The 27,887-nt window shown below is 35.8% G+C and overlaps 5 protein-coding genes across 7 annotated transcripts; 3 read left to right on the forward strand and 2 right to left on the reverse strand.

The window, feature by feature from the left end:
- Positions 1-924: 924 nt before the first annotated feature.
- Positions 925-4,343, forward strand: LOC108983376 (RNA polymerase II transcriptional coactivator KIWI-like). The gene is made up of 4 exons (XM_018954978.2): positions 925-1,240; positions 1,357-1,462; positions 4,047-4,069; positions 4,156-4,343. The coding sequence occupies exons 1-4, from the start codon at positions 1,109-1,111 to the stop codon at positions 4,213-4,215; spliced, it is 321 nt and encodes a 106-aa protein (XP_018810523.1). The 5' UTR covers positions 925-1,108; the 3' UTR covers positions 4,216-4,343.
- An 846-nt stretch (positions 4,344-5,189) lies between these two features.
- Positions 5,190-8,445, forward strand: LOC108983385 (pentatricopeptide repeat-containing protein At4g20740). 2 transcript variants are annotated; one of them, XM_018954989.2, is made up of 2 exons: positions 5,190-7,596; positions 7,819-8,445. In XM_018954989.2, exon 1 carries the CDS (start codon positions 5,402-5,404, stop codon positions 7,580-7,582), a length of 2,181 nt encoding a protein of 726 aa, XP_018810534.1. In that variant the 5' UTR covers positions 5,190-5,401; the 3' UTR covers positions 7,583-7,596; positions 7,819-8,445. The 2 variants fall into 2 exon arrangements, with proteins under 2 accessions (XP_018810534.1, XP_018810533.1); XM_018954988.2 differs by having other exon boundaries at positions 7,846-8,444.
- Positions 8,446-8,619: 174 nt separating this feature from the next.
- LOC108983386 (NAD-dependent protein deacylase SRT2) lies at positions 8,620-15,405 on the reverse strand. 2 transcript variants are annotated; one of them, XM_018954991.2, is made up of 12 exons: positions 15,179-15,397; positions 14,040-14,085; positions 13,679-13,916; positions 13,383-13,448; positions 12,867-12,912; positions 12,024-12,184; positions 11,802-11,931; positions 11,015-11,179; positions 10,265-10,392; positions 9,400-9,499; positions 9,250-9,319; positions 8,620-9,019 (listed from the first exon to the last, which is right to left on the reverse strand). In XM_018954991.2, exons 1-11 carry the CDS (start codon positions 15,221-15,223, stop codon positions 9,263-9,265), a joined length of 1,182 nt encoding a protein of 393 aa, XP_018810536.1. In that variant the 5' UTR covers positions 15,224-15,397; the 3' UTR covers positions 8,620-9,019; positions 9,250-9,262. The 2 variants fall into 2 exon arrangements, with proteins under 2 accessions (XP_018810536.1, XP_035550264.1); XM_035694371.1 differs by lacking the exons at positions 8,620-9,019; positions 9,250-9,319; positions 9,400-9,499 and adding an exon at positions 9,506-10,012 and having other exon boundaries at positions 15,179-15,405.
- Positions 15,406-15,546: 141 nt separating this feature from the next.
- On the forward strand, positions 15,547-18,953 carry LOC108983387 (psbP domain-containing protein 2, chloroplastic). The gene is made up of 4 exons (XM_018954992.2): positions 15,547-16,073; positions 16,195-16,350; positions 17,849-18,171; positions 18,583-18,953. The coding sequence occupies exons 1-3, from the start codon at positions 15,693-15,695 to the stop codon at positions 18,107-18,109; spliced, it is 798 nt and encodes a 265-aa protein (XP_018810537.1). The 5' UTR covers positions 15,547-15,692; the 3' UTR covers positions 18,110-18,171; positions 18,583-18,953.
- A 1,542-nt stretch (positions 18,954-20,495) lies between these two features.
- LOC108983397 (lipase-like PAD4) lies at positions 20,496-27,622 on the reverse strand. Its single transcript, XM_018955007.2, has 4 exons — positions 27,452-27,622; positions 26,984-27,314; positions 21,900-22,607; positions 20,496-21,525 (listed from the first exon to the last, which is right to left on the reverse strand). The coding sequence occupies exons 1-4, from the start codon at positions 27,469-27,471 to the stop codon at positions 20,710-20,712; spliced, it is 1,875 nt and encodes a 624-aa protein (XP_018810552.1). The 5' UTR covers positions 27,472-27,622; the 3' UTR covers positions 20,496-20,709.
- Between the last annotated feature and the right edge of the window lie 265 nt (positions 27,623-27,887).

Raw genomic sequence — 27,887 nt, forward strand, 5'->3', positions numbered from 1 at the left:
GCCCCCTGCGGTGACTCTAAGGTGACTAGTGTGTCAATAAATATGTTTACAAAGTATTTTTTTTTTATTATTACAATACACGATGAATCTACGAAAATTAGAACTATCACTTTTCACTCACATTTGCTACTAATCTGTTGAGTTATAATTCAACGAGAAGATTAAAATATCTTAATTGTGAAAAAAAAAATATTTGTCAATTTTTTTCATTCATCTTTATTCTTTAATTCAAATTTGTATTTTTTATGGCGTTGACATAGTATTGAGCTCTCTATCGTCCGGTTTGGATTCAAGAATCACTATATCTTATATTATTTTATTATTACAATTTTATCAAAATTTTAAATAAAATAAAATAAAAAATTTAATTTTTTAAATATTAAAATAATAATATTATTAAAAAATAATATTTTATTTAATTTTCATATAAAATTATCTCACTATTCAAACCCCACCTAAAATCATTCTTTTAATAGAAATTTAGTTTTTACCCACTCTTTGTATCTTACAATGGATGAGTTATATGATGGTTATAAATGTATTTGATTCGCAATGTCTTTCCAAATCTAGCGAGGCAATGCGATTCTAGTAAAAAATTTTGTTATCATATTTTTTTAATAAATAATTCTACATATAATTATAAAAAAGTGCATAAACGCCACGTAATCGTTTTGAAAAAAATGAAGTTTACTATTAAAAAATTAATTTTTTTCATATAAATTTCAAATTTTATTCATTTTTTTTAAAACGATTATATGACAGTTACACAATTAACGATTGTAAATATTTTTTCTCTTTTTCAATAGATATAATTATAGATTATGTAAATATGATACATTCTTTTTTAAAAAAGTGAAATACAAAATTAAAAAATTAATTTTTGGTATAAATTCCATATTAACTATTTTGTTTTTTTTTTTTTTTAAAATACGCGATACTTGTACTGACTGCGAAAGCCAAAACACGGCTCTGGTCTCTCGTTTGGTCGCAAGCAACAACGTTCCCGATTTCCAGGGTTTTCGACCTTTCGTCGTCTTTTAGCTGTCGATTTTTTTCAAGGGTTCAATTTTCTCAAGCATAGAGAGCGAGGGTGGGAGACGGAGGAGAAATGTCGAGGTTTAGGGGTAAGAGAAAGGAGGATTACGCGTCGGAAGGCGACTCTGAAGGGCAAGCACCCTCTAAGAAGGCCTCCAAGAAAGACTCTTCCGACGAATCCACCGACGATATCGTCGTCTGCGAGGTTCGTCTCTCTCTCTCTCTCTCTCTCTCTCTCTACAAGCGCGCACACACACAAATGTATGAATTTGCTTCTAGGGTTGTAATACAAATGGTTGGTTGCGTTTTCGTCAATGGTAGGTATCCAAGAATAGGAGAGTGACAGTGAGGAACTGGCAAGGGAGAGCTGTGGTGGACATTCGCGAGTTTTACGTCAAAGATGGAAAGCAACTGCCTGGAAAGAAAGGTCCCTATTCTTCTTTTCTCTCTCATTTTTTTAATGTTTAATGCTTCAAGCTTGATTGCTTGGTTTTGGTGCATTGGGTTTGCGTTTGCTTCTGTTTGTGAAATTTGGTTACTCAAAAGGTTTTCCTTTTCGGATCGAGTAAATACCGAGACATTTGTATGGTCTAATTGTTTAGTCTGGATCTTTCTTTAGTGTTTTAAATACAGTTAGCTTCAATAGCTTAATGGGTTTTCAGCTATTGAAGCTAACCCTAATTTATTTGGTTTAAAGTTGTCGAGTTCAGTAAATTGTTATGCATGCTTTTGTTACGAAATTGTAATGATTGGTTTAAATTAATGTGTTCAATGAAGAATCACACTTTGCAGTTTCAGACTTAAATCCTGTGCGATATTTATCATTGATTGAAAATGTGACTTGAGGATGTGCCCCAAAGGGCCAAATGTGATATGGGAAATAGAAAACTGAAGGAATGACCAATCCGTATCCTGGGTTAAACCTTGGACCTCTGCCTTTTAAAGAAGAGTAATTCTACATACAACCGTGAAGTGCGTAACCGCCGTGTAATCACTCTGAAAAAGAGTGGGGTCCACTATTAAAAAATTAATTTTTTTCATGTGGGTCCCATGTTTTATTCATTTTTTTCAAAGCGATTACGCGGCGGTTACGCAATTCACGGTTGTAAGTATATTTTCTCTTTAAAGAATACGATGGAAACGTTAATGTGCATTAAGAAACTGATTAGAGAAGAATTTTACTTCTCATAATGAAACAGGAAGTATTGGGCCCACTAGTTTACATATGCTGAAGCTTGACAATTGGCATGTAGGAAAAAGTGACACCCAACATGTTTACCCAGAATAAAATTTTAAAATCTAAGCATCTCAGAAATGACACACTCATCTGTGTGATTGATGACCTGTTCTCTTGTTTAAACTTCTCGCACAAATTGATATCTTTTTCCCTCAGATGATCATCCTTTTCTCGTCCTCATCCTTCTCAACACTACTAGTGCAGTCAATCTCGTTGTTCCTTGCAACCAATTATTGTGTTTAAAGTCCCTTCTTATATTACTTATCATCATATATAGAAAAAATAGTAGAAATTACAAAACCCTAAACCTCTTGTATTGTATTATATATCTTACAATATTTCACTTGCAATGAAGGTTTACCATCTTCTTTAGCATATATTAATTTATGTGGAACCTTCAGTACCTATATCTGTCGAGCATTTCAGTATCTTCTAATTCTAGCTCCACTTCAACAAAGAGTGCTGCTGGTTGCGATTAATATGGTCTCACAAGAATACGCATCTTCCTCTCTTTGTTAGGGTGCAAGTTCCGTTATTACTAACTCTCGTTTGAGACTACAATACCATAAAACGGATAATTCCAGGCACCTAGTTGGCAGACAGTGTACTTTTATATTGGCTTCCGCTAACTGGACTGAATAATTGTGGTCATTGCAGTTATTGCATGAGCTTCATAACTGGTATAGCTAAGGAGAGGTCCAATTGCAGCTATTGCCTGAGCTTCATAACTAGTATACCTAGGGAGAGGTCTAAAGTGAGATTTATTAGAAGTATGACCCATTCATAATTTGATGAACTTCTTTTTTGATGTTGCCCTTTGATCGGATGAAATCAAATGGTGGCTTCTCTTTATCCTTTCTAGATCCTAGATATTTTGCGTAACGCTCCAATGGAAGGCTCAAACCACATGACGTATACTCCAAAAGGACTAGTCAATGATACAATTGGATTCTCATTAGAATATTATAATGAGCAAGAACTTTTCCTTCCTAAGCAATGTGGGATTCCATATACCACCTACCATTATCCTTATCATATGGGATATCACATTTTGCTTGTCTTGCATTCCTTTGAAATACTTCCCATGTACAAGGATCGTGCCTTTCCACATTCTTCCAATTAATTTTATTACTTTTCAGGAGAGGAAAAGCAGTTTGTCCCGAACTCAATAAGGCTTTCAAGCAGTGAAGTCATATTTTTTCTCTTATGACGTGAACCAGTGACATATTTGATTATATCTTGCTTTTCTTGATGCAGTCACAGATTGTTTAGTAGCTGATCTTAATGAGGGGTTCCTTTTCTGTTTTGTTTTCTCATAATAGATTGTGATTTGTGGCCATGGTGTGTTTTATGCATATATTCATTAAATTTAATCAACTAATGAAACAAGATCTTTTTCTTCCACATGGCATAATGAAATTTAAGATTACTCGTAATTACTTATCAAAAAAAAAAAAAAAGATTACTCGTAAAAGAAAACAAAATCAGCTAGAAAGTTTTTCTGGCACTTTTAGCCAATGATATCTAGCTCAAATGACACTTTTTTCTGCAAGTACAAGCTAGGGGGTGTAGTTGCGGTTCAAAACTCTTACCAAGAAGAAAAAAGAGTTTGTGACACTTCTAGTTATACATATATACGTGCTATAAATTATACTTTCATATGGGCTTTGGTAAATTATGTCTATTTTGGGCAAGTTGGGGATTGTCTTGAGCAGATTTGTGTTTTTCTCAAAAAACTCATGACCTGCATTGATATTCTTGTACTTGTTTTCAGGTATATCACTTACCATGGATCAGGTATGTGTGTCAATGATTTTAGTTTTTTTTTTCCCCTTTTAGTGGTTAATGAAGGCTATTTAGATGATCTGGTTTATCTTGTGCAGTGGAATGTACTCCGTGATCATGTTGAAGAAATCGAGAAGGCAGTTAATGAGAACTCTTAGGGGGTTTTGTTGATATTACTGGAGAAAATAGTAGCCTGTCTCTCTAAAAGTGACCAGACACTTGAATTTTGTGATGGTATTTTGTGTTTACCTATGGATGGATATACTAGATTCAGTTACTGATTTCACGTCTAGCATTGTTCATCCGGATTTGGGTATCAAGAGAAATCCGGATCCACATCCCAGTGTAGATGTGGATGCGGATCTCCGGATTCGCATATCCATCTACAAAATCATCGAATTTTTAGTTTAGAAAAATTTTATTTGAAGACTTTTATGTCACAAACTATTGACGTGTCATAATTTAATTTGAAATATAAATTTTAAAAGCCGAATTTTACAAATTAAATAATGTTATATGGATGATGCTGTGTGAAAATATTCAAATTGCACTACTTGGAGGAGTCGGGGAACACAAAACAGATTATAACAGATTGTTCCAATATGTAATTTCCCAAAAATTATCAATTTTTATGAGAGTAATGTTAGGCACGGAGAAGCTGGTATTTTTGGGTAAAATTGTGGATTGCACACTACAAAGTCCACTAAAAAAAAAAAGTTTTTATTATTATATATGTTTATGGCGAGGTTTACTTTTGTAACGTGGAGTTTATACAAATTATTTTTCTTCTCATAATTATTCATGAAAGATCGAAATGCATCATTTTGATTAAAAGAAAAAAGAAGAAAAGAAACACGAATACTCGAGTTTTAGGCCTTGATTAGATTAAGAACTCATCTTAATTCATCTCATCTTATTATTATAATTTTTTTAATTTTTTTTTTAAAATATAATAAATAATTTAATTTTTTTAAAATTTAAAATAATAATAATAATATAAATAATATTTCATTTAACTCATTTAAAATTATTTTAATTAATTCAAATGGGCCTAAATTAAAAATGTATATTTTAAAATTAAATAAAATAAGAATGAAAAAACGAAAAATGAGAGTTGGGTACGGACTACGGACCCACCTCGCTTCTTCCTCGCACTGTGTGTGAGAGGGAGAGAGAGACAGTATAAGCAAGACGGAGAGTATAAGCTTGGAGTTGGACGTTGTCATTCTATGGAATGGAGGAGACGACGGGACACGAACAAGTGAACGAAGATCAAGGAACAGAAGCTGAAGCTTAAGCTGAGATTGGAATAACGAAAAGGAAAGGCTTTACCCCAGAAAAATCATGCCGCCTCAGTCCCCACCTCCCAAACCCCACAATTACTACTTCTTCTATGGTCACCGCAAGCCCTCCCAGAACCGTCCCGTCGTCCGCGGTGGCCTCTTCTCCAATCGCCAATCCCTCTCCCGGACCCAACCCCAGCCCCAGCCCCAGCCCCAGCCACAGCCGTTTCACCTTGAGAACTGGGACCCTCACTCCCTCCTCCATGGATCCCCCCCGTCCGCTTCTCCTCCTTCCCCTCCCCAAAACTTCTTCTCCTCCTCCCTCCGCCTCTCCCCCATCGCCCGATTCATTTCCGACTCCTTCCGCAAGAACCACTTCAGCTGGGGCCCACCCGTCGTCTCCGAGCTCAACAAGCTCCGCCGCGTCACCCCCAGCCTCGTTGCCGAGGTGCTCAAAGTCCAAACCGACCCTACCCTTGCCTCCAACTTCTTCCATTGGGCAGGTAAGCAGAAAGGCTTTAAGCATAATTTCGCTTCCTACAATGCTTTTGCCTATTGTTTAAACCGTAACAATCGATTTCGCGCCGCCGATCAATTGCCCGAGTTGATGGAATCCCAAGGCAAGCCACCTACCGAGAAACAATTCGAAATCTTGATCAGAATGCACTCGGATGCCAATAGGGGTCTTCGGGTTTACTACATTTATCAGAAAATGAAGAAATTTGGGGTCAAACCTAGAGTTTTTCTGTACAATAGGATTATCGATGCATTAGTTAAAACCGATCATCTAGATTTAGCGTTATCGGTTTATGAGGACTTCAGGAATGACGGATTGGTTGAAGAGAGTGTTACTTTCATGATTTTGATAAAAGGGTTGTGTAGAGCGGGGCGAATAAGCGAAATGCTGGAAGTTTTGGGGAGAATGAGGACCAATTTGTGCAAGCCGGACGTCTTTGCGTACACAGCCATGGTGAAGGTTTTGGTTTCAGAGGGGAATTTGGATGGCTGTTTGAGCGTTTGGGAGGAAATGAGGAGGGACAAGGTGGAGCCTGACGTGATGGCGTATGCCACTTTGGTTACAGGATTGTGCAAAGGTGGGAGGGTGGAGAGAGCGTATAAGTTTTTCAAGGAGATGAAGGAGAAGGGCTGTTTGATTGATAGAGTGATATATCAGTCTTTGGTTGAGGCATTTGTGGCGGATGGGAAGATAGGGTTCGCATGTGGCTTGTTGAAGGACTTGGTGGATTCTGGGTATAGGGCTGATTTGGAGATCTATAATTCGCTTATTGAGGGTTTGTGTGGTGTGAAGCATGTTGATAAGGCTTACAAGCTTTTTCAAGTCACTGTGCAGGAGGGTCTTGAGCCAGACTTTGCGACGGTGAATCCTATGTTGGTATCATATGCTGAGACGAGAAGGATGGACGACTTTTGCAAGTTGCTCACTCAAATGCAGAAATTAAGATCTTCTGTCATCGATGATCTTTCTAAATTCTTTACGTTTATGGTTGGGAAGGCGGAGAGGACGCTGATGGCCGTAGAAGTGTTTGAAGACTTGAAAGGAAAAGGTTATTGTAGCGTTTCAATCTATAATATTCTTATGGAGGCTCTTCACAAGAGTGGGGAGGCCAAAAAGGCATTATCACTCTTTGATGAGATAAGGAAATCGACCTTTGAACCTGACTCATCGACCTATAGTATTGCAATTGTGTGCTTTATCGAGGTTGATGATATTAAAGAGTCATGTGCATGTTACAATAAAATCACAGAGTTGTCTTTGGTTCCTTCTGTTGCTGCTTATCGTGCTCTTGCTAAAGGGCTCTGCAAAACTGGAGAAATTGATGCAGCTCTGATGCTTGTTCGTGACTGCTTAGCCAACATTACAAGTGGCCCTATGGAGTTTAAGTATACTCTTACCATTCTTCATGCATGTAAATCAGGTGATGCTGAGATGGTGGTTGAGGTACTGAATGAAATGATGCAACAGAGATGTCCTCCAGATGATGTTATATACTCTGCTATCATTTCTGGCATGTGTAAGCATGGGACCATAGAACAGGCAAGGAAAGTTTTCTCGAATTTGAAAGACCGCAAGCTGTTAACAGAAGCCAATATGATTGTGTATGATGAAATACTAGTTGAACATATGAAGAAGAAGGCAGCCGACTTGGTGGTGTGTGGATTGAAGTTTTTTGGTCTAGAGTCCAAGCTGAAAGCAAAGGGTTGTAGAGTGCTGTCAAGTTGAAAAATTGCACTCAGGTACTAGATTCATTGATTTATCTTACTGGTAACAATTAATAACATACATAAAACCGAGAACCCGAGAGAGCTCAACTTTTATATTTTGTTTGATGTGTTAAGAACTTAAGAGAGCTCAACTTTTAATTTGACTTGCCGTTATCTCAATCAATAGCATGCATGCTAACAGAGCCTAAGATTAAGTTCGTTTTTGTGGGGCTACTCATCTGTCATTGAATGTAGTTGCTCTACCGATTTCCTTCTCTCCAGAAAGTGGCTCTTGGATTGGAGAAGTTAAGTTTGAGAGGGCAAAGGCATCTCCATGGCAGTGTTTATGACCAGCTTCCGTTTGGCGTTTATCACTTCTCAGAAGCAAAACAAAGTTGAAGAGAATGCCCTTGTGGTCTTCTAGATAAGAACTTAAAAGATGGGATTTCCACAATGGCTGCAAATCCTTTCGACATGATTTGTAACAAAAGTTGATTTTTGTTAGAATCACTTGTGGAAGTTTTACATCATCATGTTGATAAAGCTTGCTTCTTCTTGTCGGAACAGATCGATTCCTCTACTGAATGGGATAGATTATAAAGCTCAAAACAACAAATGTCCATTCTCGCAAAGCAGAAACTACGGGAGAAGCCTCCATCTCCATTTGGGATATATGCATGTAATTTATCAATTATTCCCATTTCAGAAGAAAAAAAAAAAAAAAGTGGACTTGGGGCAGAAACGGGCAAACTCCAGCCTATGCTTGAAGACTGAACTTTTACTTTTCAAAACCCCCACTTTCCCTGTGTTTTTTTTGGCCGCCATGAAGGCAATGATATGACAACGATGAATTATGAGAATTTTTTTTCTGCCAACAGCTAACCTAAATACCCTGAATTTATATCTCTGAATTTGATCAGGATAAGTTCTATAAAATTTCTTTTACTGATCATTGCCTGGAGTGGAAGAATTGTACACATTGGCATCTCATCCATTCACACACTCAAAAAAGAAAAAAGAAAAAAGGAAATTAAAAGAAAAATTAAGGTTTATGGTACATTTATAAATTGATCTCACATTAAATGGTGGATTTAACCCATTACAAAGAGGAAAATCGATAAGTACAAAATAACAAGAGTTTGCAAAGGGCTACTTATCCCCTCAAATAACCGAATGGAAACTGCTAATCCATATGCATTTATTTAAAAGAAACAGAGATGGCACTTTGCAGTTTGCATGTTGGTAAAAGTAATTTTATGCACTTGCTTAGCAGGTATTTCAATCTTCTCTACACCAGATCTATGATTCTCCCTTTATTCATTTTCAGGGAAAGGCCATTAGGCATTATATATTGACCAAAAGTGGAGCTAATAAAGCTGTCATTCCCGGATCTTGATGTACCCTTTAAAATCTTAAAGTGGATGCCAATTGAGGGTGAATGTTTCCGGCAGCATTTCTGAATGCAAAGGAAATGAAATCATTATTGCACTTACAATGGCACATGTAATTCACCCAACCATCCTTCAAAAAGGACTCATCAGTCAGGAAAAGAATATGAGAAGAACAAAATATATGCAATTCAAAATAGACAGTTGCTGAAACCATTATAAGTCTATGTGGTGTCCAAACTCCAACAATCATGAAAATCAACACAAAGGAAAATGAAAGTTTAAGATTATATGGTACCTAGTTCCAAGTATCACTGCACGAGAGCAGGGATGCTAAGGGATCCCCAGTCAAGCACTCTTGGCAGGATCTGTAACAATTCAAGTAAGAATCAATAAAGTCAATATCAGTCGGAGAACTAGCTACTGAGATGGTATCGTGAAACTACACCTCTCCTACTCGGGCATTGATTTTCAAGCGCACAAAATCATCAGCCCGCGTGACACCTAGGTTCACAATTGCAGTAGCAGCACCTGCCTCAGAAGCAGCTCTGTGGAGTTCAATGTGAAAAGCCTTATCAGCTAAAGATTAAAAACACCAGGAGCAAATTGCATTGGTGGGTGAAAACAAAACGCTTCATCTGCCTCAATCAGAATATTGATAGTAAAACCAAACGTATCTTCCAGCATGTAATTAATCTCCTCTTTACAGGATGTTGAGAAGGGATTATACCATATATGCACATAGAAACAACATTCCAGACTACAGCCTTCATGAGACAGTCTTAGTGATGGAATCTTTACTCGCCCTTTGGAGTTCCCTTATATGAAGGTCGCGCCATTCAAAGTGAAGCTTTCAGTTATACAAGTGTTGATTGGCGAAGAGAACTTTATTCGAGGTTCACCCAAATAAGCAGAAGCTTGATAAATTCATGAGGATGCATCAACCAAACAGACTTAATCCCATGGAGGATGCATCAACCACATAGATTTAATCCCACCAAGCCAAACAGAAAATAACCATAAATTTAGTTTATCTGATTCCTGTGAAAACTCACTTGCAACTGCAAAGTTATGATTATGTGTTATTAAATTCTATTGTAGCTCACTTATTTACTAAAAAAAAAAAACTAAATAAATTATTCTATTGTAGCTCAGTGGCTCACTATCTTCTTGATGATGGTCCATAAACCACCATTCAATTGTACATGCTGCTGACTTCGTTAATTTAGGACCATGAAGTCAAGATAGAGTTATCAGGACTCTGAACTTTTATCTCAATTTGATGTGAATGATAGTACAGAATAAGTATGTACCTGACTAGTCGATAAGCAGACATGGTCATCAAAGACGATCCCAATACAAGAAATGCATCACATCCTTTTGCAGCTTCCATTGCCTTATCGGCACTATCTTTGGGGACATTATCACCAAAGAAAACAACCTTACGACAAGAGCATCAGAAAGACTGCCTTAATTAATTTTCCAGATACTTCAAAAGTTGTCATGTATGCAAAATTGCTGAGTGGAAATAGATAGAACAAAAATAACATACTAAAATATCACTGAAAGATTGAAAAATGCAAATGAGAAGTCAGATAACAGATGACCATCATTTTATTCCGTGTACTGTAATCATTCAGCATTCAAACAATTTACGAAATTCACAGACCTGCAATACATTGTGGTGCAATTTTCCCAGTTATTTTACATCAAAATCTACAAGAACCTTTTGATATTCTAAAGAGGACGATGTGTTCATTTGAATGGAATCAAGCTTGTTAAATATTTTATTTTCCATCATGAAGATCTAGGCCATTTTTCCTAAAATTTTATAAGTATTCTCCTAAAATTTAAAACTGCTTCTAGATCATTATAGTGATTCTTAAGTCAGTTGCTAGCAAACAATACCCATAATGAGCCAGATCCAGTGAATTCCCATATATATTTGTCTGATGGTGCCTTGATTTAAGGGTTACAGTCACGCTCCTATTTCTGTAAAATTATAGATGCTTTTCATAAAATGTAAACTTAAAAATTTAAAATTTTGAAAGTGAGTATCTTACATCAGGTTTTAGCACACCATTGCATTTTTCACAAGTAGGGATATGAAAATCCTCTTCCCAAAATTTTTCATCAATTTCAATATCACCATCAGGCCTTTGCTTCATGCCAAAGCTCTTGTCTGACCCAGGGCTGCCAAAATCCAAACTTTCAATTGCTGCTGCCCACTGCAGTAGAAAGTTAAAACCTTAGTCATCAGTCATGCATCCTAGAAGGTATCCCAAAACGAAAACCTAGCCAGTCTATAGTTCAAGTCATAGAAGGTCAGATAAAGTATTCATAAATTAGGGAACGATATCTGACAATGTTGCATGTCCTGCATACGAGATACACCAAAAACATAAAATACAGTTAATAATGCTGAAATTCAAATTCCAAGGTAGTCTCTATTCTGTCACTCATAAATATCCCTTATCTCATTACTTATAAAAAAAAAAAAAAAATCCCCCATCTCAAAAGCTTAACCTAATAGCAAAAGGTAGATTTTTTTTATAGTTAAACAAAAGGTAGATTTAATCATTCAAATGTCCAATACTGCCCTTTATGTGTGAGATCAGACTGCCTCTCATAAACAGAACCACATGAAATATTTAACTTAGATGGGAAATGTGGAGGCAGGTTTTGAACTCAAGTTACTTTGATGAGATGCTAAATTACTACTTATACTGAAGGCTTAAGTTGATTGGAAATGGTAAATTTAATCATTTAGTCAATATTTGAATAAATGTAGCCAGTAATGTAGCATGAGAAGCTTAGAAAATCTAGAAAGGATAAACTTCTCAAACTAACCTTTGGATTAAGCTCCTTCACTTGCTCCTGGAATAAATTCCGATTAAAAGAAAAACTGCAATCTAGACAAACTACAGTATATACAGTCCCATGTAGTTCAAGCGGGTTGCTACCAGCGCGATGATGCAACCTGAAACATGATAATTACAAATTGGTCCCATTAAGCTTGCTCCGTACAATTAGGGATTCTCATTCAAGGGTTAAGGAGGTACAACTAGTTACCTATCAACATTTTGTGTAATCATAAAATTTATACGGCCGGCCCTTTCTAGAGATGCTAAAGCCATATGAGCTGCACCAGGCAGTGCTGCAGAAAACCGTCTCCATCCTGCATAGCTTCTTGCCCAATACCGCCTACGGGCCCGACTGGATCTCAGAAACTCCTGTTGAGAATCCCAAAATATTAGGACTTATATATGAAACTTAGAAATACAAACAACAGTAATTGACAAAGTGAATATTCATAGCTTTGGTTAATGGTGTCAAAATTTGGCAAGAATTAAGCAGATAATTTCCCTGGAGAAATTTTAGGGAAAGAAAAAGTTGTGATTAAATGGATTGCCCTCAATTAAAACAGAAGTAACAACCATGTGAACTGCTATGTCAATACGATTTGGGCCAATGACATGCTTCTATAATTAAAGAAACTTTGAATTACAAAGGAATTTCAAGGGAAGGATATATTTTAGATCTTCACACCAGAATACATATTTCCCAATGAGAAGCAAGAAAGCTAGTTCAACCCCCCCGCACGCGCACACATACACGCGCGAGAGAGTGAGAGAGAGATTAAATGAGATAAAAGTAATCACCAATACAAAACTAGTTTTGGGGAACAACAAAGAATACTCCAGAAATAAAATCTAGAAATAAAATCTTCCAAACACAATAATATCATCAAGTTCAAGACCTACCTTGACTTATAGAATTGAAGAAATTTTCTTTAAATAAATATTATACCAAGCTCTATGTGTTCATAATATATCTAAAAATTTTTGTAGGATGCTATATAAAAAAGAATACTGCAGTAAGAGATAAATATCACAGCACATGCCTTCAGATCACCTGATGGGTAATTGGTTTGAAACCAGAACTATAAGCTCCATTGGGGCTGCAAGATGATAATACAAGACAATATTATTTGAAAAAGTAGAAAACTACTCTTTCGGGGTAAATAAAAGAGAAAGAAATACCAGGTGATACAGTCTATGATCTCAATATTAAAATAAAAAATTAAGATATATATTAGAATCCATGTAAACCTTGAAAAGGAGGCATCACTTTACTCATCATCTAAGATGAATCCCACATCAGTGCCAGTGCGACGTATTGACAGCAAGAAAGCTAAATGAACTTAAACACTAACTCCAAAAAAATGTAACAACAAGGTTTGCCTTTTAGATGACCACATACTTATCTGCTTTACAATCAGTAAAAAAGGAGCTTTTAAAATAGGAACATTCCAGAATCTTTAATTATATAAGTTACCTTTTAATGTTACACCACATATACTAGCTCAGTATAAAAAACAATGTTAGTGGGTATTATATAAGCTTACAACGACCAAAGTGGAGGTAGAACCTTCTATAATCAGGAATCCCACACTCTGTGCTAATTCCGGCTCCAGTCAATGCCGTGAGCTTGGTGCTGCAAGATTACAAATAACCGATGTAACAGAACCAGGTGAGAAAGCTTAAAATAAATAAAAAGATCAAAGCTAAACATTTGGAATCACAAGATATTTCACTCAGAAAATAACTCCATAAGCAACACAAAATTTTCAAATGAAACAAAATATGCGAATATCTCTTGGAAAGACGTTCCTTTGTAAGATACGCCTTTTGTTGGATCACCAGAGAAGACGTGTATAAGATTACCTTTGATCAAAAAATTGATACAAAAGTTTGACATCATTGATGCTAGGAGGATCTGAATCAGGAACTAACTTCTTATCCCTCAAAAAATTTGTAGACACCTTTTCTTCTCTCCCTGATGAGGTCCCAGGGATTGAAACCCGGCATGAAGTTTGTACAGACTTTACAGGGCCCCGGAACAATATGACTCTTCTTCCTCCGCTTGGAGATTGCCATTTGTTGCTTCTTGATTGAACAACACCTAAAAATAACAAAAAGATTTCAAGCACATAATATCACTATCCTCACCAAACTAAAAAGAAGAAAAGTCAGAAATTTATTTGATATCGCTAAGAGATTTGATAGATAGCATGGGCATACTTGCCTGTCACAATACCCCCCAGCACTTCACTTGTTGCACTTCTGAGGGCCTGCAAAACCAAACTGAATAATTTACTATCAAGCAATTCAAGCTGCAACTGGACATATCCATGGAGAAAATGAAGTTGAATTACATAATCAAACAGCAAACACTACTTTTCTTGTAGTCAATTACATATGCGTGTATAAATTTCTGAGTGAATAGCTGAGAAAATTTAGTGGCATTTCCATTCTGCATGGTTACCAAAAAATAAATAATCTCCAATTATTATTTATGATAACATAAAGCTACAAATATACTCCGATATGCATGCATAAGATTGCAAATGAAGTTATTGTTTGCTTTCAGTCAGATGATACCAAGTTTTAAAGGGCATTATGTGAAGCTCCAAATCAACGGATCGACTGTGAAGGTGTCATATTGGATGCATATGAAAGTATAAATAATTTCACGGACTCTGATTAATTACGACATGTCCTATTGGGGTTTTATGCAGATGAGACTTGCATTTACTCGTTTCGTTATAAATGGTATTAGAGTCAATCTCATTTTGTCAAGTGAGACTGGGGCATAAATTTTAAATATTTGAGTGGGTGAAATTTATGAAAAACTTCACTGTCAAATTCCAGTCTGGAACCATTATGAAGAAACATAAAAAAAAAAAAAAATGTTGTATTACAATAGCATTCACATCAGAAGCAAGACGTGATGATACCCCACGCAATAGGAGGGACAATGTTTGAAACAAGGATCCAGAAGCTTCAAAAACACCTGCTTGTGGTACACGATCGTATGTTCCATGAGAATGTATTCAACTTTCCAAAAATAATAATAATAAGAGTATTCGACTTTTCCTAGCCTCCGGACAGCCAGTTTCAGAGTGAACACCTTTTCACTTTTTACCCAAAACACAATGCAAAACAGAAATTCTGATTCATCTGCAGTTATTGTTTCATCTCTCATCTCAAATAATAAATCCTTATCTAACTCGCAACTGAGTTATAATTCTTCAAAGAAATAAACACCCAACCAGAAAATCGATAAATGAGCAATATCCATCAATATATGAGAAAACTAACAACTGTAGCGATAAATACAGAGAGAGAGAGAGAGAGAGAGAGAGAGAGAGAGTTGGAACTAACAGAGAAGAAGGGTGGGTGGGAAGGGAAGCGCATGAACACCGCCATTTTGGAATTGGCTTTGAAAATCAAATTTCTAGTGCGCGAAGTCAATTTCTGTTTCTTTCTCAGCAAAAGTCGTCGGAATTTGGCAAAGCAAATGGAGAACAAGCAGAGGCTATTTCGCCCGCGCGGGGGAGAGGGTGGTGTTTCTAATCACAAGCTCTAAGCATTGGACGTATCGGGTGGTACAGTTTCCACGTTGCATAATTCCCCAACATCAAATAATCAAAGTGGTCGGTGCCTTGTATTTTTGACTTTAGGCTGTGTTTGTTTGGCATGAAAATATTTTCGATTGAAATAGTATCCGTAGCTCGGTGTTCGGTTAATTAAAGATGCCGCGACAAAATATTTTTCACAAAAATATATATTACGTTGAAAGAAAATATGGATAAAGAAATATTATGAGCCGCCAAAAATATTTGGAGATAGCAGACTGCCTCCGAGTGTACGAAACATCATTTATCTGAAAGGGCAAATGAGGTTCTTAGAGGCCGTCCTCGTGCTCTCTAATGGCTTTGGAGATTTACTTCCTCTCTCTCACCGCAATCTCTTCAATCATAGTTATGGTCCAACATCCTCTTCTCCCAGAAACCTCTTCCCGATGTCATTGCCCAAAGATTCCTTTTTATCGACTCGACAACCGAACCCGAAGAGCAGTTACAATGATCCCGACAAAGATGCATTCGTATCACATTGTGTGAGCAAGAGGAAGCTCAACCTCGCAATTCTTGCAGTCTTTTCATATGGGTTTTTGCCAAACATGTCAGAGTCCATTTTTGCTGAAGAATTAGAGCTCCAAAGGTACATAGATGCCAAGGAGGGTTTCACTCTCCTCAGACCCTCTTCTTGGATCCAGGTACCCACTCTTCTCTCTCTACTCTACCTTACATTTATATCTTTTTCTATCTTTAATCAGACAAACCAACACACTTTCGGTAATGTTGTTTGAATAAGTGAGATTAGTTCTGGTTGAATAGGTCGATAAAGCGGGGGCAGCTGTTCTGTTTGAGGAGGCAAATAAAGGAAGTAACAATGTTGGGGTTGTAGTAAACCCTGTTCGTCTTACAAGCCTCGGAGAGTTTGGGAGTCCTCAATTTGTAGTTGGTAAGCTCATACAAGCTGAAAGGCGCAAGGTAACTTCAGTGTGTTTTTTTTTTTTCCCTGGTTGGTATTGTTTATGTTTATCGGTGTTGCCGTGTTGGTGATGATTGCATTTGTGACTTGAATTGAATAACATTGAAAAAAGAAGACTTGAACGAAGTTCCACGATAATGTTGTTGATTCTTAGAAATGTTAAAAGGAATTTCCCAACGAACACATCCCAGATGGACTAGGATCGGCCAGAAATGGGCACGACTACACATTCTGAAGGTTTTGTAACTAACAAAATACCCTTGATTTTATTTTTTGGTGAGTACATCCCTTATGGTTTTTATTTCTTTTTTAAATCTCTCTATTGATATGTCTATCAGTTTTCGCTAGAAACATCTGAAGGCCAAGGTTTTCCAAATACTTTGACTTGGTTGTGCAACTGTAAAACCATTGCTTACATAAGATTGAAACGCAACTGACCAATTTGGTCATTTTTGTTGTTTATAAACTTATGGTTTGTGGATGTAGCAACTTTTTCTGTCTACTGAAAATATTTCTATTTTTTCAAGATAACCTCATGCTCCAAGCTGGGATAGCTTCATATGACCAATGATTTATATTGTGTTTCTTTTACAAGCATCAGTGTAAACAAGTGGAGGGGACAAATGAGGCTTCTATGATAGAAAGTTCACATGAGCTGCTTTCATCAATTCACCATCTTTTTTGCATACCAGGGGTGTATAGTGAGGAGGTCGATGTTGTTTTCTAATGGTAGCTGGTAAATCTAAGTTAGGTCTAAGCCAAGATGTTTCGAGACAAGCTCTTAATAATATAAATGCACACTAAAATATAGTAATTTTAAGAAGATTAGGGGTACTAATGAAGAGTTAAGATTATTGCTTGGTTATTATGAGAGTGGACCTTTTTTGTCATCTTGTTTGACAGCACCAAACCAGAGGTTAGTTATTTTGCTGTTGCCATAATTATAAAAAGGTAGACTTATTTTTTTTTCCTATATCAACGAGTAACCTCAAATCTTTGGTTAACTCCATCAACTCAACTCAATTAAGCCTTTATCTCAACTAAATTCAGGTCAGATTCTTGTCGACAAATGGGGTCAGCCACATGCATTTTAACAATCATGCAATCTATTGCCTTCCCATTTGATGTGTCACTTTTCACTAGTCATATTCTTTTAGGTAGCTGTGGTTATGAGTCCGATTTTTGTTTCCTTTATACGAATACCACCTCAGCACCCAGAAGGCTCCTTTATTATGTGAACAATAATCTGAACATTTTTGGAGGTGAACCATTACCATTGTGGCTTATTCACTGATTGAATGTCAGAATATAACGTTGGAAGCTTCAGTTACAGAAACAGCCCAAGTTATGTGTATGCAACCCTAGACTTTTTATTTAGTCATCACAACTCTGGCTACATGATGCTTGGTTGTGCTTTCTGCAGCTTATTTATTTAGCAGTTATCTCGTTTTATAAGAAAATTCATGGCAAGCAGTCATGAGTTCTCTTGTCATATAGGAAAGTACAAATAGTGCTGAGGTAATTTCAGCCACAGAGAGATCTAGCCAGGGAGGCTTACAAGTGTACGAGTTTGAGTATAAGGTGGACAGCACAAGGGGAGGGATTAAAAGGATCTTTTCAGCTGCATTTGTGGCCTCAAAGAAGCTCTACCTTCTAAATATTGCTTACTCAGACAAACCAGAGAGTCCTCTTGACGTCCACACAAGAAAGATGTTGGAGCAAGTTCTTCATTCATTTGATGCAGTATCTTTAACATGACATCGCAGCAGCTTCTTGTGACTTCATTTTTTATGCCTTTGCTTGAGTCTGCAAAAGCCAAGGTAATGTTAATCTCTTGTCTTGTGTTCGGTTAATGTTGGAAACACAAACACATTGATATGATAGAGTCCATTACACTTTTTTTCTCAGGTCACTTGATAGCATTAGCTCATCTTTTAGCATAAATTCATTACCAAAATCAAAACGCCGGGGGGAGGGAAGTGTAGTGTTGAAAACTACTTGTCAGTTGTCTTGTGCGTCCGTTCCACTAATGAATCTAGACATACATTCACGGATACCTAGTTCTCATGCACATGCATAAGCATACATAAATACAGCAAATAGGCATATTTCATATTTCATTCCCTTGGGCCATGAAAAGCATTGAAATATGAGAATCATCACTCTACGTAGTTGCCCATTTAGAAGGATTGTCATTATCATCTCAGTTCACTGTATCCTTTCACAATCAGATGGCAATGCTCCAGAATGGAATTGATCTCTGCTGATGGGATCTAAACAGTGGAGAATCATCCTCTGAGGCATTGAACAAGAACAGACAGATCTTTTAAGGCTTTAACAATCCCTTCAAGAGGTGGTGAACAGTATGACAGGTGTTTCTGAATTTGCTGGGAGTTTGATTTTGTTCATTTTTATTTGGGTAAACAGTCTTGAGCAGTAAAATAATAATGTTTGCTTTTTTATTTTTCCTAATCTTAATTATTTGACTAAAACTTCTTCAATAAATGCCTTTTTTTTTTTTTTTTAAACATTGTCATGATACTCTAAGTTTGTATGCCATATTCTCTTTCAGCTGGGGTACAGTGATACCTTTTCTTTTTTATTCGTGCTGTGTTGTTTTGTTTCTCGTGGTGACATCCACATTTACTGCTACTAGTGTTACTTTATCTATTGTAGAATACTACTACTGAATAAGTAAATTAAAAAGCACTATTATCTCTAAAAATTCAAAATCTCTTTCTTTCATCAAAACAAAAGAAAAAAGGAAAACCGAAGTCAAAAGATCTTCAGGTATGTGAGATTTTGTTGCTATTACTATTGAACACTTGCACAAGGACAATATAAGTAATCAGCAGTAGATGGTGCAAGTTGTTGGCTAACTGACCATTCTCTTGCATATTTTGATTTACAAAATAATCTTCCCAACAGAAGTTATATTATCAGATTACATCTTCCTACTAACAGATCACATTTTCTCAAACACATCGACGGTTATGTGCTGGTCCTAGAATTCTTCAATCTGATTACAATGTTTTGGTTTGTTGATCATGCTTAGCAGTTTCTAATTGTTAAAAGGGGCATCCCCCAAAGTGATTGTTGTTTGATGGGCAACATGGGCGTGAAATATTTTATTTATGTTATGTTTAAACACCTCTTTGTAAACAATGCATCTCTGGCTTGGTCCTCACACCCTTGTGGGTTAACTGATCTAATAAGATTCGCAGAGATATATCCCACCTCAGCGGCATCCTACAGGAGGGGTTCTTGCATTTGTTTATTCTCTCTTTTCCGTTGGTAACATTTGGACTATTACTTTTTATATCAATTTCTTATAGGACTAGTGCCTTGATGAGTTATGAATCATGAAATATATGCATAAATAAAGTAGATGCGGAAATTTCAAGATCATTCACGTAGCATCTTGTTAATCTAAGATTCAAAATCGCCAGCTACATCTAAACTACTTGAACTTTACCCTGTAGTGACCCTCTCCAAAACATATAGGGAAAAAAAAAAAAAGTCACCTAGTGGTCAAGGGATGAGTAATAGGCGAACACATCCTGATTTCAGATTTCACATTTAGGGGATACTTGAGAAATGAGATGAGATGAGAATTTTGTGAATAGTAGTGAAATGGTTTGTGAATAGTAATGTAATAGTTTCAGTTAAGATTTTTATTAGGTTTTGGGAAAGAAGAGAGAAAAAATTGATAAAAAATATTATAAAATTAAAATATTGTTATAATATAGTTTTTTAATATTATTTTTGTTTAGAAATTTGAAAAAGTAGTATTATTTTTTGTATTTTGTTTGGAAGTTCAAGAAAATTGTAATGATTAGGTAATGATTAGATGAAAAAGTTGAAGATTTGAAATTAAAAAGTGTTTGTGCTTGAGTGATGTTTGAGAAGAAAATTATGAGAAATTTTGAGATGAGATGAGAAATTTTGAGTTCTCTTGGATTACCTGATAAATGGTTTTAGCAGGTGGATTCGTGTATTCAAAGCTCACTCCCTAAGAGTGGATGGGATTTCATGTCATCAAAAAGCATATACTAACAAAATTGATGGCAGGCAACTATATTGCTTCTCTGTCAGCAATGGTTCGTACGGCTATTTTAAGGTAGGAATATTTCTGCATAAGATATGCATCCAGGTAAATACAAGCCATATTACTTATCAAAAAAGTTAATACAAGCCATATTGTACCAAACATACAAGCATATTTCGATTGGATGGAGAGATGAGATGAGTTGAGATGATTTGTGAATAGTAATAAGTGTGAGTTGAAATTTGTGAAGAGTAGTGAGATGATCAACTCATCTCTCAATCCAAACTGGCTAATCACCCTGGAGAATAGTCTAAGGAACCATCCCCCCTTCCACAAAACTCGGAAACTGAGGAGGGAAGTGCTGCAGCAACTCTGATTTTAATGCTCCGTAGTCTTTCACCCACAAACTATAGCTTGAATTCTTTGCCAGAACGTCTTTAGACACTTCCCTACTGTCCACCAATTTCGTTGCATACTTTGCGAACGCATCAATATTCTTCCACAACAGATCCAGCTTAGTCATGTCACTTTCACTTCTGAAGCTGTCAAGCCATTCCCTTGCTTCCTCCACCCTCGCCCAAAAGCATGAATCCTGAGTCAAGCTTGCGAATTTGCTCCTCTTATACTCTTCTCTCCCCCTAGACCTTTCCTCTTTCTCTTTCCACCACCTATCAAAAATCTCGTACCTTCTCTCTCTTCCATACTTCAGGTAATGGCCCTTGACACGGTGCATACCTTTTCCATAGTATTCAGCAATGTCCAGTGGCTCAACCAGTAGTTTGTAGGAGTGGGAAGAGTTTATCCATTTGTCTCGCCTATCAAAATCATAAGTCAGTTGATTGTTATCCAGCATAGAGATTAGATCGTTCCAGAAATTGGCAAGCTTGATCCGGTTCATGTTAACCCTGTACTCCCCTCTTGAGTTTGATACCCTTAGCTTGAAGCAATCATAGTACCCCATGTTATCATCAGACTTATCACAAGATGCTTTGTACCATTCTATCTCAGCCCTGTAAGGTACATATTTCGATAAGCGGACAGCCAGCTCGGCATTCTTCAGGTTTGGAGTGCGACCCATCCTCCTCGCCATCCTCAGGCAGTCTTTTGCTGCTCCGGTAACTGATTGCTATAGGTAAAATAAAGGAGATATATCATATATGTGGTTAAGTAAAATCACCTCATTGCAATGATACCTGTTAAATCTCTATAAGAATATTAAAGGAATCACTATGAACATGTTGATGTTTGTATTGGAAAAAGGGATTGGTTTTTTGAGCTAAAATATGAAAGAAAGAAAATCTTTTCTTTTTTAGTGAAACAATTTTCATACCGATGATGACATGTCAAATTGAAAAAAAAAAAGAAGAGAATTTTCTCTTGCAAATCTGCTCCTACCATGTCAGAGGTGTGGAGGGTGTTATCCATGACAACTTACAAGTAGAATGACTCCCGAAAAACAATGTTTTCATGACCTGAATTGGGATGGATAGAATGCAGTACCTGGCTATCTATCCCTAAAGACTGCAACGCCAAAGCAACCCCTGCTTCATAGCTCGTCTCAGGAAGATCAGCTTGCATGAAGCTTCTCTGGTTCATAAACTGTACAGAAGATTTTCCCACATAATCTCCATATCTGAGATGATCCTCAATACTGCTACTCGGAGAGCCGGTCATAAGAAGCAAATGCATCATCTTAGTCACAGATGCAGCATTATCCACACAAACTGCTCCCTCTTCAGAACAAAACAAGTAGCTCCCCAGCGGACAAAACAAACTGGTCCCTTCTCCTGCATGTGCTAAACCTTCCATATGAAACAAGACAAATCGAAAGAGCTCAGCTTTATCTTCATCGCGCAATTGGACAAGCTTGCCAAAGTGCGGAGAATCCATGGAGAAGTGCCAATATTGCAGCAGGGAATGCAGTTGAGCGAGGGATAATGTCGGAGGAGCAAAGAGCAGTCTCGGCATGATGTCATGCTTTGAGACCACTTGACAGAAGTTGCCACCCCATCTTTCTCGAAGGATTGCTCGGGAAAGGGAGCCATTGCCGAGCAATGGAGAGCCGAATGTGATGCAGAGGACTTGTAAAGGAGAGGACACAGATTGGAGGTAAGAGAGGAGCCAAAGAGTGCAAAGAGAGGCTGTTGTTCCTCCTATTGAATGGCCAGTGACAATAATTGACTTGCTTCTCTCCATTAGTGCCGAAATCTGATTCCATGTTTGAACTTAATTTGTCAGTTTAAAACTCTAAAACCCGTTTGAATACGGAAACGGTTTTATTTTATCTCATCTCATCTCATTATTACAACTTTATCAAATTCTCACACAAAATATAATAAATAATTCAACATTTTCAAATTTCAAAATAATAATAATATTAAAAAATAATATTTTATTCAACTTTCATCTAAAATCATCACATCTCATCTCACTATCCAAATGGAACATAAATCATGCACTAACTATGAAACTTTAGAACTTGGAACAAATTTCATATTCTGTAAATTTACTGTCTGTTTTTTTTTCATAGGTTTGCATAATTGTGAAGAAAAATAAAGGATTGATTACATTTTCATGATAAACTATCGTCTCAATCTTACTTATACCAATAAATATTTGACTCAGTCAATCAGACTCGGGTTTTGATTCGAGGCGTTACACTTCCTCCCCAGTCAAACTGATGCATAAGAAAAGTCAAAATTACCTAGTTATCACTGTTCTTGACAGGAGAAATAAGAACATTGTACTAAATTACTAAACTAACCCAGAGTAAAACCAAGTTATGTTGACATGGGATGCCTTTATCTGCTTCAAGTTTAGTGACCATATCAGCCAAAAAAAAAGTTTAGTGACCAAGTTTATTTCATTTCATTTCCTTCTAATTTGTACTTTGGAATTAAAGTCAAGGCTCAAGCGTGATGATATTGAAAATTTTCCCTCTGACTTATTCGTGCAAATCAAAAGTTGAACAAGGTGACTAGTGATTCGGCAATTACGTCAGAAAATCTTGAAAAAGATTCTTTGGAATATGAGAGTTTGATTAATTAGGACAGTGAATTGAGAAGAAAATTAAAAATTAGATAAAATATTATAAAAATATTATTTTTTAATATTATTATTATTATTTTAAAATTTAAAAAAGTTGAACGTTTATTATATTTTATATGATAATTTAAAAAAATTGTAATGATGAAATGAGATGAATTGATATTAACTTTAACTCCAAATAAGAGAAAGACGGACACATAAAATGAATCTTATAATATTTATTGTTATTCGTATAAATATTTTAACTAACATTAAATTGTATTTATTTTTATCTTAAACTCTCAAATTCGTATTAATATTTGGAAATGGCTTTCGGAGTTTTTTATTGCTTCAGTTCATAGTTATCTGACATAGCTTGAATCTGGGAGTAATTGTTTGGATTCAGAAAATATCTTTATTTATTTTATTTCATTTAATTATTATAATTTTTTTAAATTTATAAATAAAATATAATAAAAAAATTCAACTTTTTTAAGTATAAAAAAAAATAATATTAAAAAATAATATTTTATTCAATTAATTTCATTTCATTTATTCTCAACTCATTATCCAAACCTTCCACAAAATGACTACCAATTACTGTTGCTAGTTCTACTAATTCATGAGTAGGCTCCGTTTGGTTAGTGAGCTCAACTGAGATCAACTGAATTCAATCTAATTTTAAGTTGAATCTAATATCTAAATACCTAACTCTAAAATTACTAAATTCATCTAAACTCAAAATTTTTTTACATGTGAGACCTATAATCTTTTTTAATTTAAAACATCTTTATACATAAGACCCACAATCTTTTTCAATTTCTCATAAACTTAATTTATATGAGTGTCACATAACTCCCTTTACTATTCAACTCATTATTATTTATAAATAATTCAATTTAGCTGAACTCAACTCAACATCTAAACGTAGCCACAACATTCACCAAAAGTCTTATTTATAAATAGATCATAAAAAAAAAAAAAATGGCCTCTTGGTCATTCGAGTGGGTGTTTTATTTTTTCTTCCCCTTGACCCAGAGAGCTGAGGGAAAGAGAAATCTGGCATTGAAATTAATAATTGATGCATAAAAAAACTATGAAAACTTTCTATGAGTAGACCAGAAAAAAGGCGAATCAGAAAGTGACGGCAACCAAACAGCTCTTAAAAAAAATCTAAGAAAAGGATATTTCATCATATAAAAGTAGGACTAAATAATTACATATACATACACAAACATATATATATATATATATGATGACACCAAAACCTCTAGGCTCTAGCCGACAGATCACATGATGATGAGTTCAAGATAATAGATAACATAGTTTTCGTCCTTATTTGTTCGTGCTAGAACTGTTATATATATATATATATATATATATATATATATATTCTTTACATTATTTTGTTAAATAATATATAACTCATCCGAAGAATGAGAGATCAGTACGTAGTACCTAGCTAGCTAATTGAAAAAAGTAGAGGAAAAAGATCACACATCTGAATTTGAGAGTTTAATTTTAACTAAAAAGAGAAAAAAAAACACGTAAAATTAATGAACTTTATAATATTTATTATTGTCTGTACGTATAAATATCTCGGATACAAATATACGTCGCGTGACACTTCTACTTGAGATTTGATTAATATCATCATGTATACTTATTTTTAGTCAAGACAAGCACAAGAACTTCCATGCACGCTTTATGAAATGGACCAACATGATGATGATCAAGTACTACTTCATGTTGCAGTACTACCATTCAAGACTAGGGCTGTTGTGAAAGGAAGCCCCCAGGGATTATATGATTAATATCTATATATATATATATATATGTAGGTACGTACTGTTAGTCAAAGACAAGCACAAGAAGTTCCATTGCACGCTTTTTGCAAGAAGCTAGCTGAAGCTAGAAAGTATATTGAAGCTTGAGCTTGACCTCCCAACAAGCCAACACAGAAGTACAAAAAGATAATTTGGACTGAAGCTTTTAACTTTACCTCCCGGCGGCCATGCATCCAACTGCTATTCAGCTAGCCGGCCAGCAAACAGATCATGATGAGTTGGGTACGTTGAAATCTGTTTTTATTATGGGGGGATTTGGGGTTGGATTAATGTACGTTTTGAGTTATCGAAATATCTCATTTTTCCCCACTAATTAATTAATTAAATTAATTTTATATATATATATATATATATATATATATATATAAGTAAGCTTATCAACTGATGATCTCGATCCCTTTAATAAAAGTGCTTGCATTATTGATGAGGTGATGACAACGGCAACAACTTTCAAGTACTTTTAAGGTCTTTTTATATGCCTTTTTGTTTTCTTTTTTATTTTCGCTTTTTTAAAGGTTTGCACATGATCAGATCGATGATGATGAATGATCTTGTGGGGATCATCGAAGATGAGCCCTCATGATCCACTTTTTTCAACATTATTAATCCTAACCGTAGAAAGTGCATGCATACTGATCCCTTCAACTCTTTTTTTTTTTTTTTTTTTACCATTATTCTTTAACCTTAAAAGATCTATTTGGAGCAACCTTAATAAATGTTCATTATAATACATATTATATTATGAGGCTTGCTATGTATAAGCAGTTTGGCGCACCAAACTGAGTATCGATGTTGACATGGTTTTTTTTTTATTATTATTATTGAAAAGAAAAAAAAATTGAGAGAAGAAAAATATCATCTGTCTCATAAAAATTATTTTCGTCTCAATTCACATCGTTTCATTAAAGAGATGCCTTATATGTCAGTATTGGTACGCGATTTAGTGCGCAAACTCGCTTACAAGAAGACTTTTCCTTAATTATATCATTATAGTCATTGGCTATACAAATAGCTAGCTAGAGAGACAGATCAGATTGAGACAATTATATATACCACATAGCTAGCTGATGATCCCAATCCCCCATAAAAATCCTGCTAATAATCCTAATTTAGATCGAGCAACGTTGGTAATATAATCATGCAGTCAGGGATTCAAACAAAGAGACAGATCAAAGAATATCATAACGCTTCCATCCCCAAACCTTGTTAAATATTGTTATATATAATCTTCAAAATACGTTGAACTCTCAACTATAATCGAGAATTAAGAAATCTAGCTAGCTAGGTAATAAAATACTTGAAATTCTGGGGATATTCCACTTCTTATAAGCATATAAAATATGAAAAATTCTATTTCTCGTCAATTTCCTCATCATCTCATGATGTGGCATCTCCAATCATTTAATACCATATTATAGAATGATGAGTAGCATTATTATAAAATATTGTAATGTTGCTACCAATGCAATATATGTCCATTGAAATATAGGAATAAAACTCAATATTGCAAAAGCTCCCAAAAGGGCATGCAAGTTGCAACCAAATTGCACTCAATCAAAATCAGCAGACACCGATTATATCTATATCTATATATATATATATATTACTTTAATCTTTGAACTTAAAGCATGCATTGAAAAACTTTCTTAAATTAATTTCATCTCTTCCTTAATTTTCTGGATTAATATGAAGTAGAAATTAATTACTAACCTGTTCTTGGAAACTGGAGGAAACATACATGGACAGAAAGAGATGTAACATCCCTTCATCCACCTTGACCGGTTCCTCCCCTTCATTGAGGCGGTTTTGTTGGAGGAACAGGTTGTTCCCGGCGCTCTCCAATGGCACCAAGTTTCTGCAACTGCGTTCTGAGCTACCAGCCATTTGGATGCCAGAAAAAGCAATATAACCAACATCTCCAACTAGATCCGAGACAAAACTGCCTCGCGCAGTGGTGTTGGCGATGCTGCATAGCCTCCATGACTCCGACAGCAATGGTGTGGATGCCAAGAAAGTAGCCAGAACCTCGCTGGTTTCGAACCTGATGGTCAACGTGGTTGGTTAGATTTTCAGGGAGTAGCAGTACTACTACTATTAATAAGTAATTTAATTTCAAGAGAAAATTAAGAATTTCTTGGTCAAATCCAATAATAAGATCATCAAGGTGGAGTAACTTACGATGAAGCTTCGGCATCCATGGACTAGATCAGCTGTTCTTAGTTTCTTGCTAAAGGTTTGAACTTTGAAGCGACTCTTTGATGATCAGAAAGGAAGGAAGGAAGCTGAGTGCGCAGTACGTAGTGAGGATTTGAAATACATGGATAGAGGCAGCTAAATATTGCTAATTGGGTCACGGCCGTGTAAAAAAAAAAAAAAAACAGTGATTATAATTTGATTGATTGGAGTCTGAGTCGGGTCTCTGGGGTCAATTTGTCATGTAATAGGAGGGGGTGTATACGGAGTCCCCACTGAGTCATCATCATCTTCCAATTATCTCTGTATATCATGCAAAGCAGTACCGAGCAACCAATTGGAGGAATTATAATACCGCGTGAGAGAGACATGCAGAGAGCCAATTAGAAAAGTCGACCATGGATCAATATCGATCACACGT

The sequence above is a fragment of the Juglans regia genome, chromosome 10 (genome assembly GCF_001411555.2).
Source record: "Juglans regia cultivar Chandler chromosome 10, Walnut 2.0, whole genome shotgun sequence".
NCBI classification, from domain to species: Eukaryota; Viridiplantae; Streptophyta; class Magnoliopsida; order Fagales; family Juglandaceae; genus Juglans; species Juglans regia.

Bases quoted from the DNA above. Each gene is read 5' to 3' on its own strand.
- LOC108983376 (XM_018954978.2), top strand. From the start codon at position 1,109: ATGTCGAGGTTTAGGGGTAAGAGAAAGGAGGATTACGCGTCGGAAGGC. The intron at 1,241-1,356 runs GTTCGTCTCTCT...CGTCAATGGTAG, and splicing joins ACGATATCGTCGTCTGCGAG to GTATCCAAGAATAGGAGAGT. The intron at 4,070-4,155 runs GTATGTGTGTCA...TATCTTGTGCAG, and splicing joins TATCACTTACCATGGATCAG to TGGAATGTACTCCGTGATCA.
- LOC108983387 (XM_018954992.2), top strand. From the start codon at position 15,693: ATGAGGTTCTTAGAGGCCGTCCTCGTGCTCTCTAATGGCTTTGGAGAT. The intron at 16,074-16,194 runs GTACCCACTCTT...CTGGTTGAATAG, and splicing joins GACCCTCTTCTTGGATCCAG to GTCGATAAAGCGGGGGCAGC. The intron at 16,351-17,848 runs GTAACTTCAGTG...CTTGTCATATAG, and splicing joins TACAAGCTGAAAGGCGCAAG to GAAAGTACAAATAGTGCTGA.
- LOC108983397 (XM_018955007.2), bottom strand. From the start codon at position 27,471: ATGGATGCCGAAGCTTCATC. The intron at 27,315-27,451 runs GTAAGTTACTCC...GTTGACCATCAG, and splicing joins ATGGATGCCGAAGCTTCATC to GTTCGAAACCAGCGAGGTTC. The intron at 22,608-26,983 runs GTTAGTAATTAA...ACATGGAATCAG, and splicing joins CCTCCAGTTTCCAAGAACAG to ATTTCGGCACTAATGGAGAG.
- LOC108983385 (XM_018954989.2), top strand. From the start codon at position 5,402: ATGCCGCCTCAGTCCCCACCTCCCAAACCCCACAATTACTACTTCTTC.
- LOC108983386 (XM_018954991.2), bottom strand. From the start codon at position 15,223: ATGGCGGTGTTCATGCGCTTCCCTTCCCACCCACCCTTCTTCTCT. The intron at 13,917-14,039 runs GCAAGTATGCCC...TGTTATTTTTAG, and splicing joins GCTGGGGGGTATTGTGACAG to GTGTTGTTCAATCAAGAAGC. The intron at 12,185-12,866 runs GTGATCTGAAGG...GATTCTCAACAG, and splicing joins TCAAACCAATTACCCATCAG to GAGTTTCTGAGATCCAGTCG.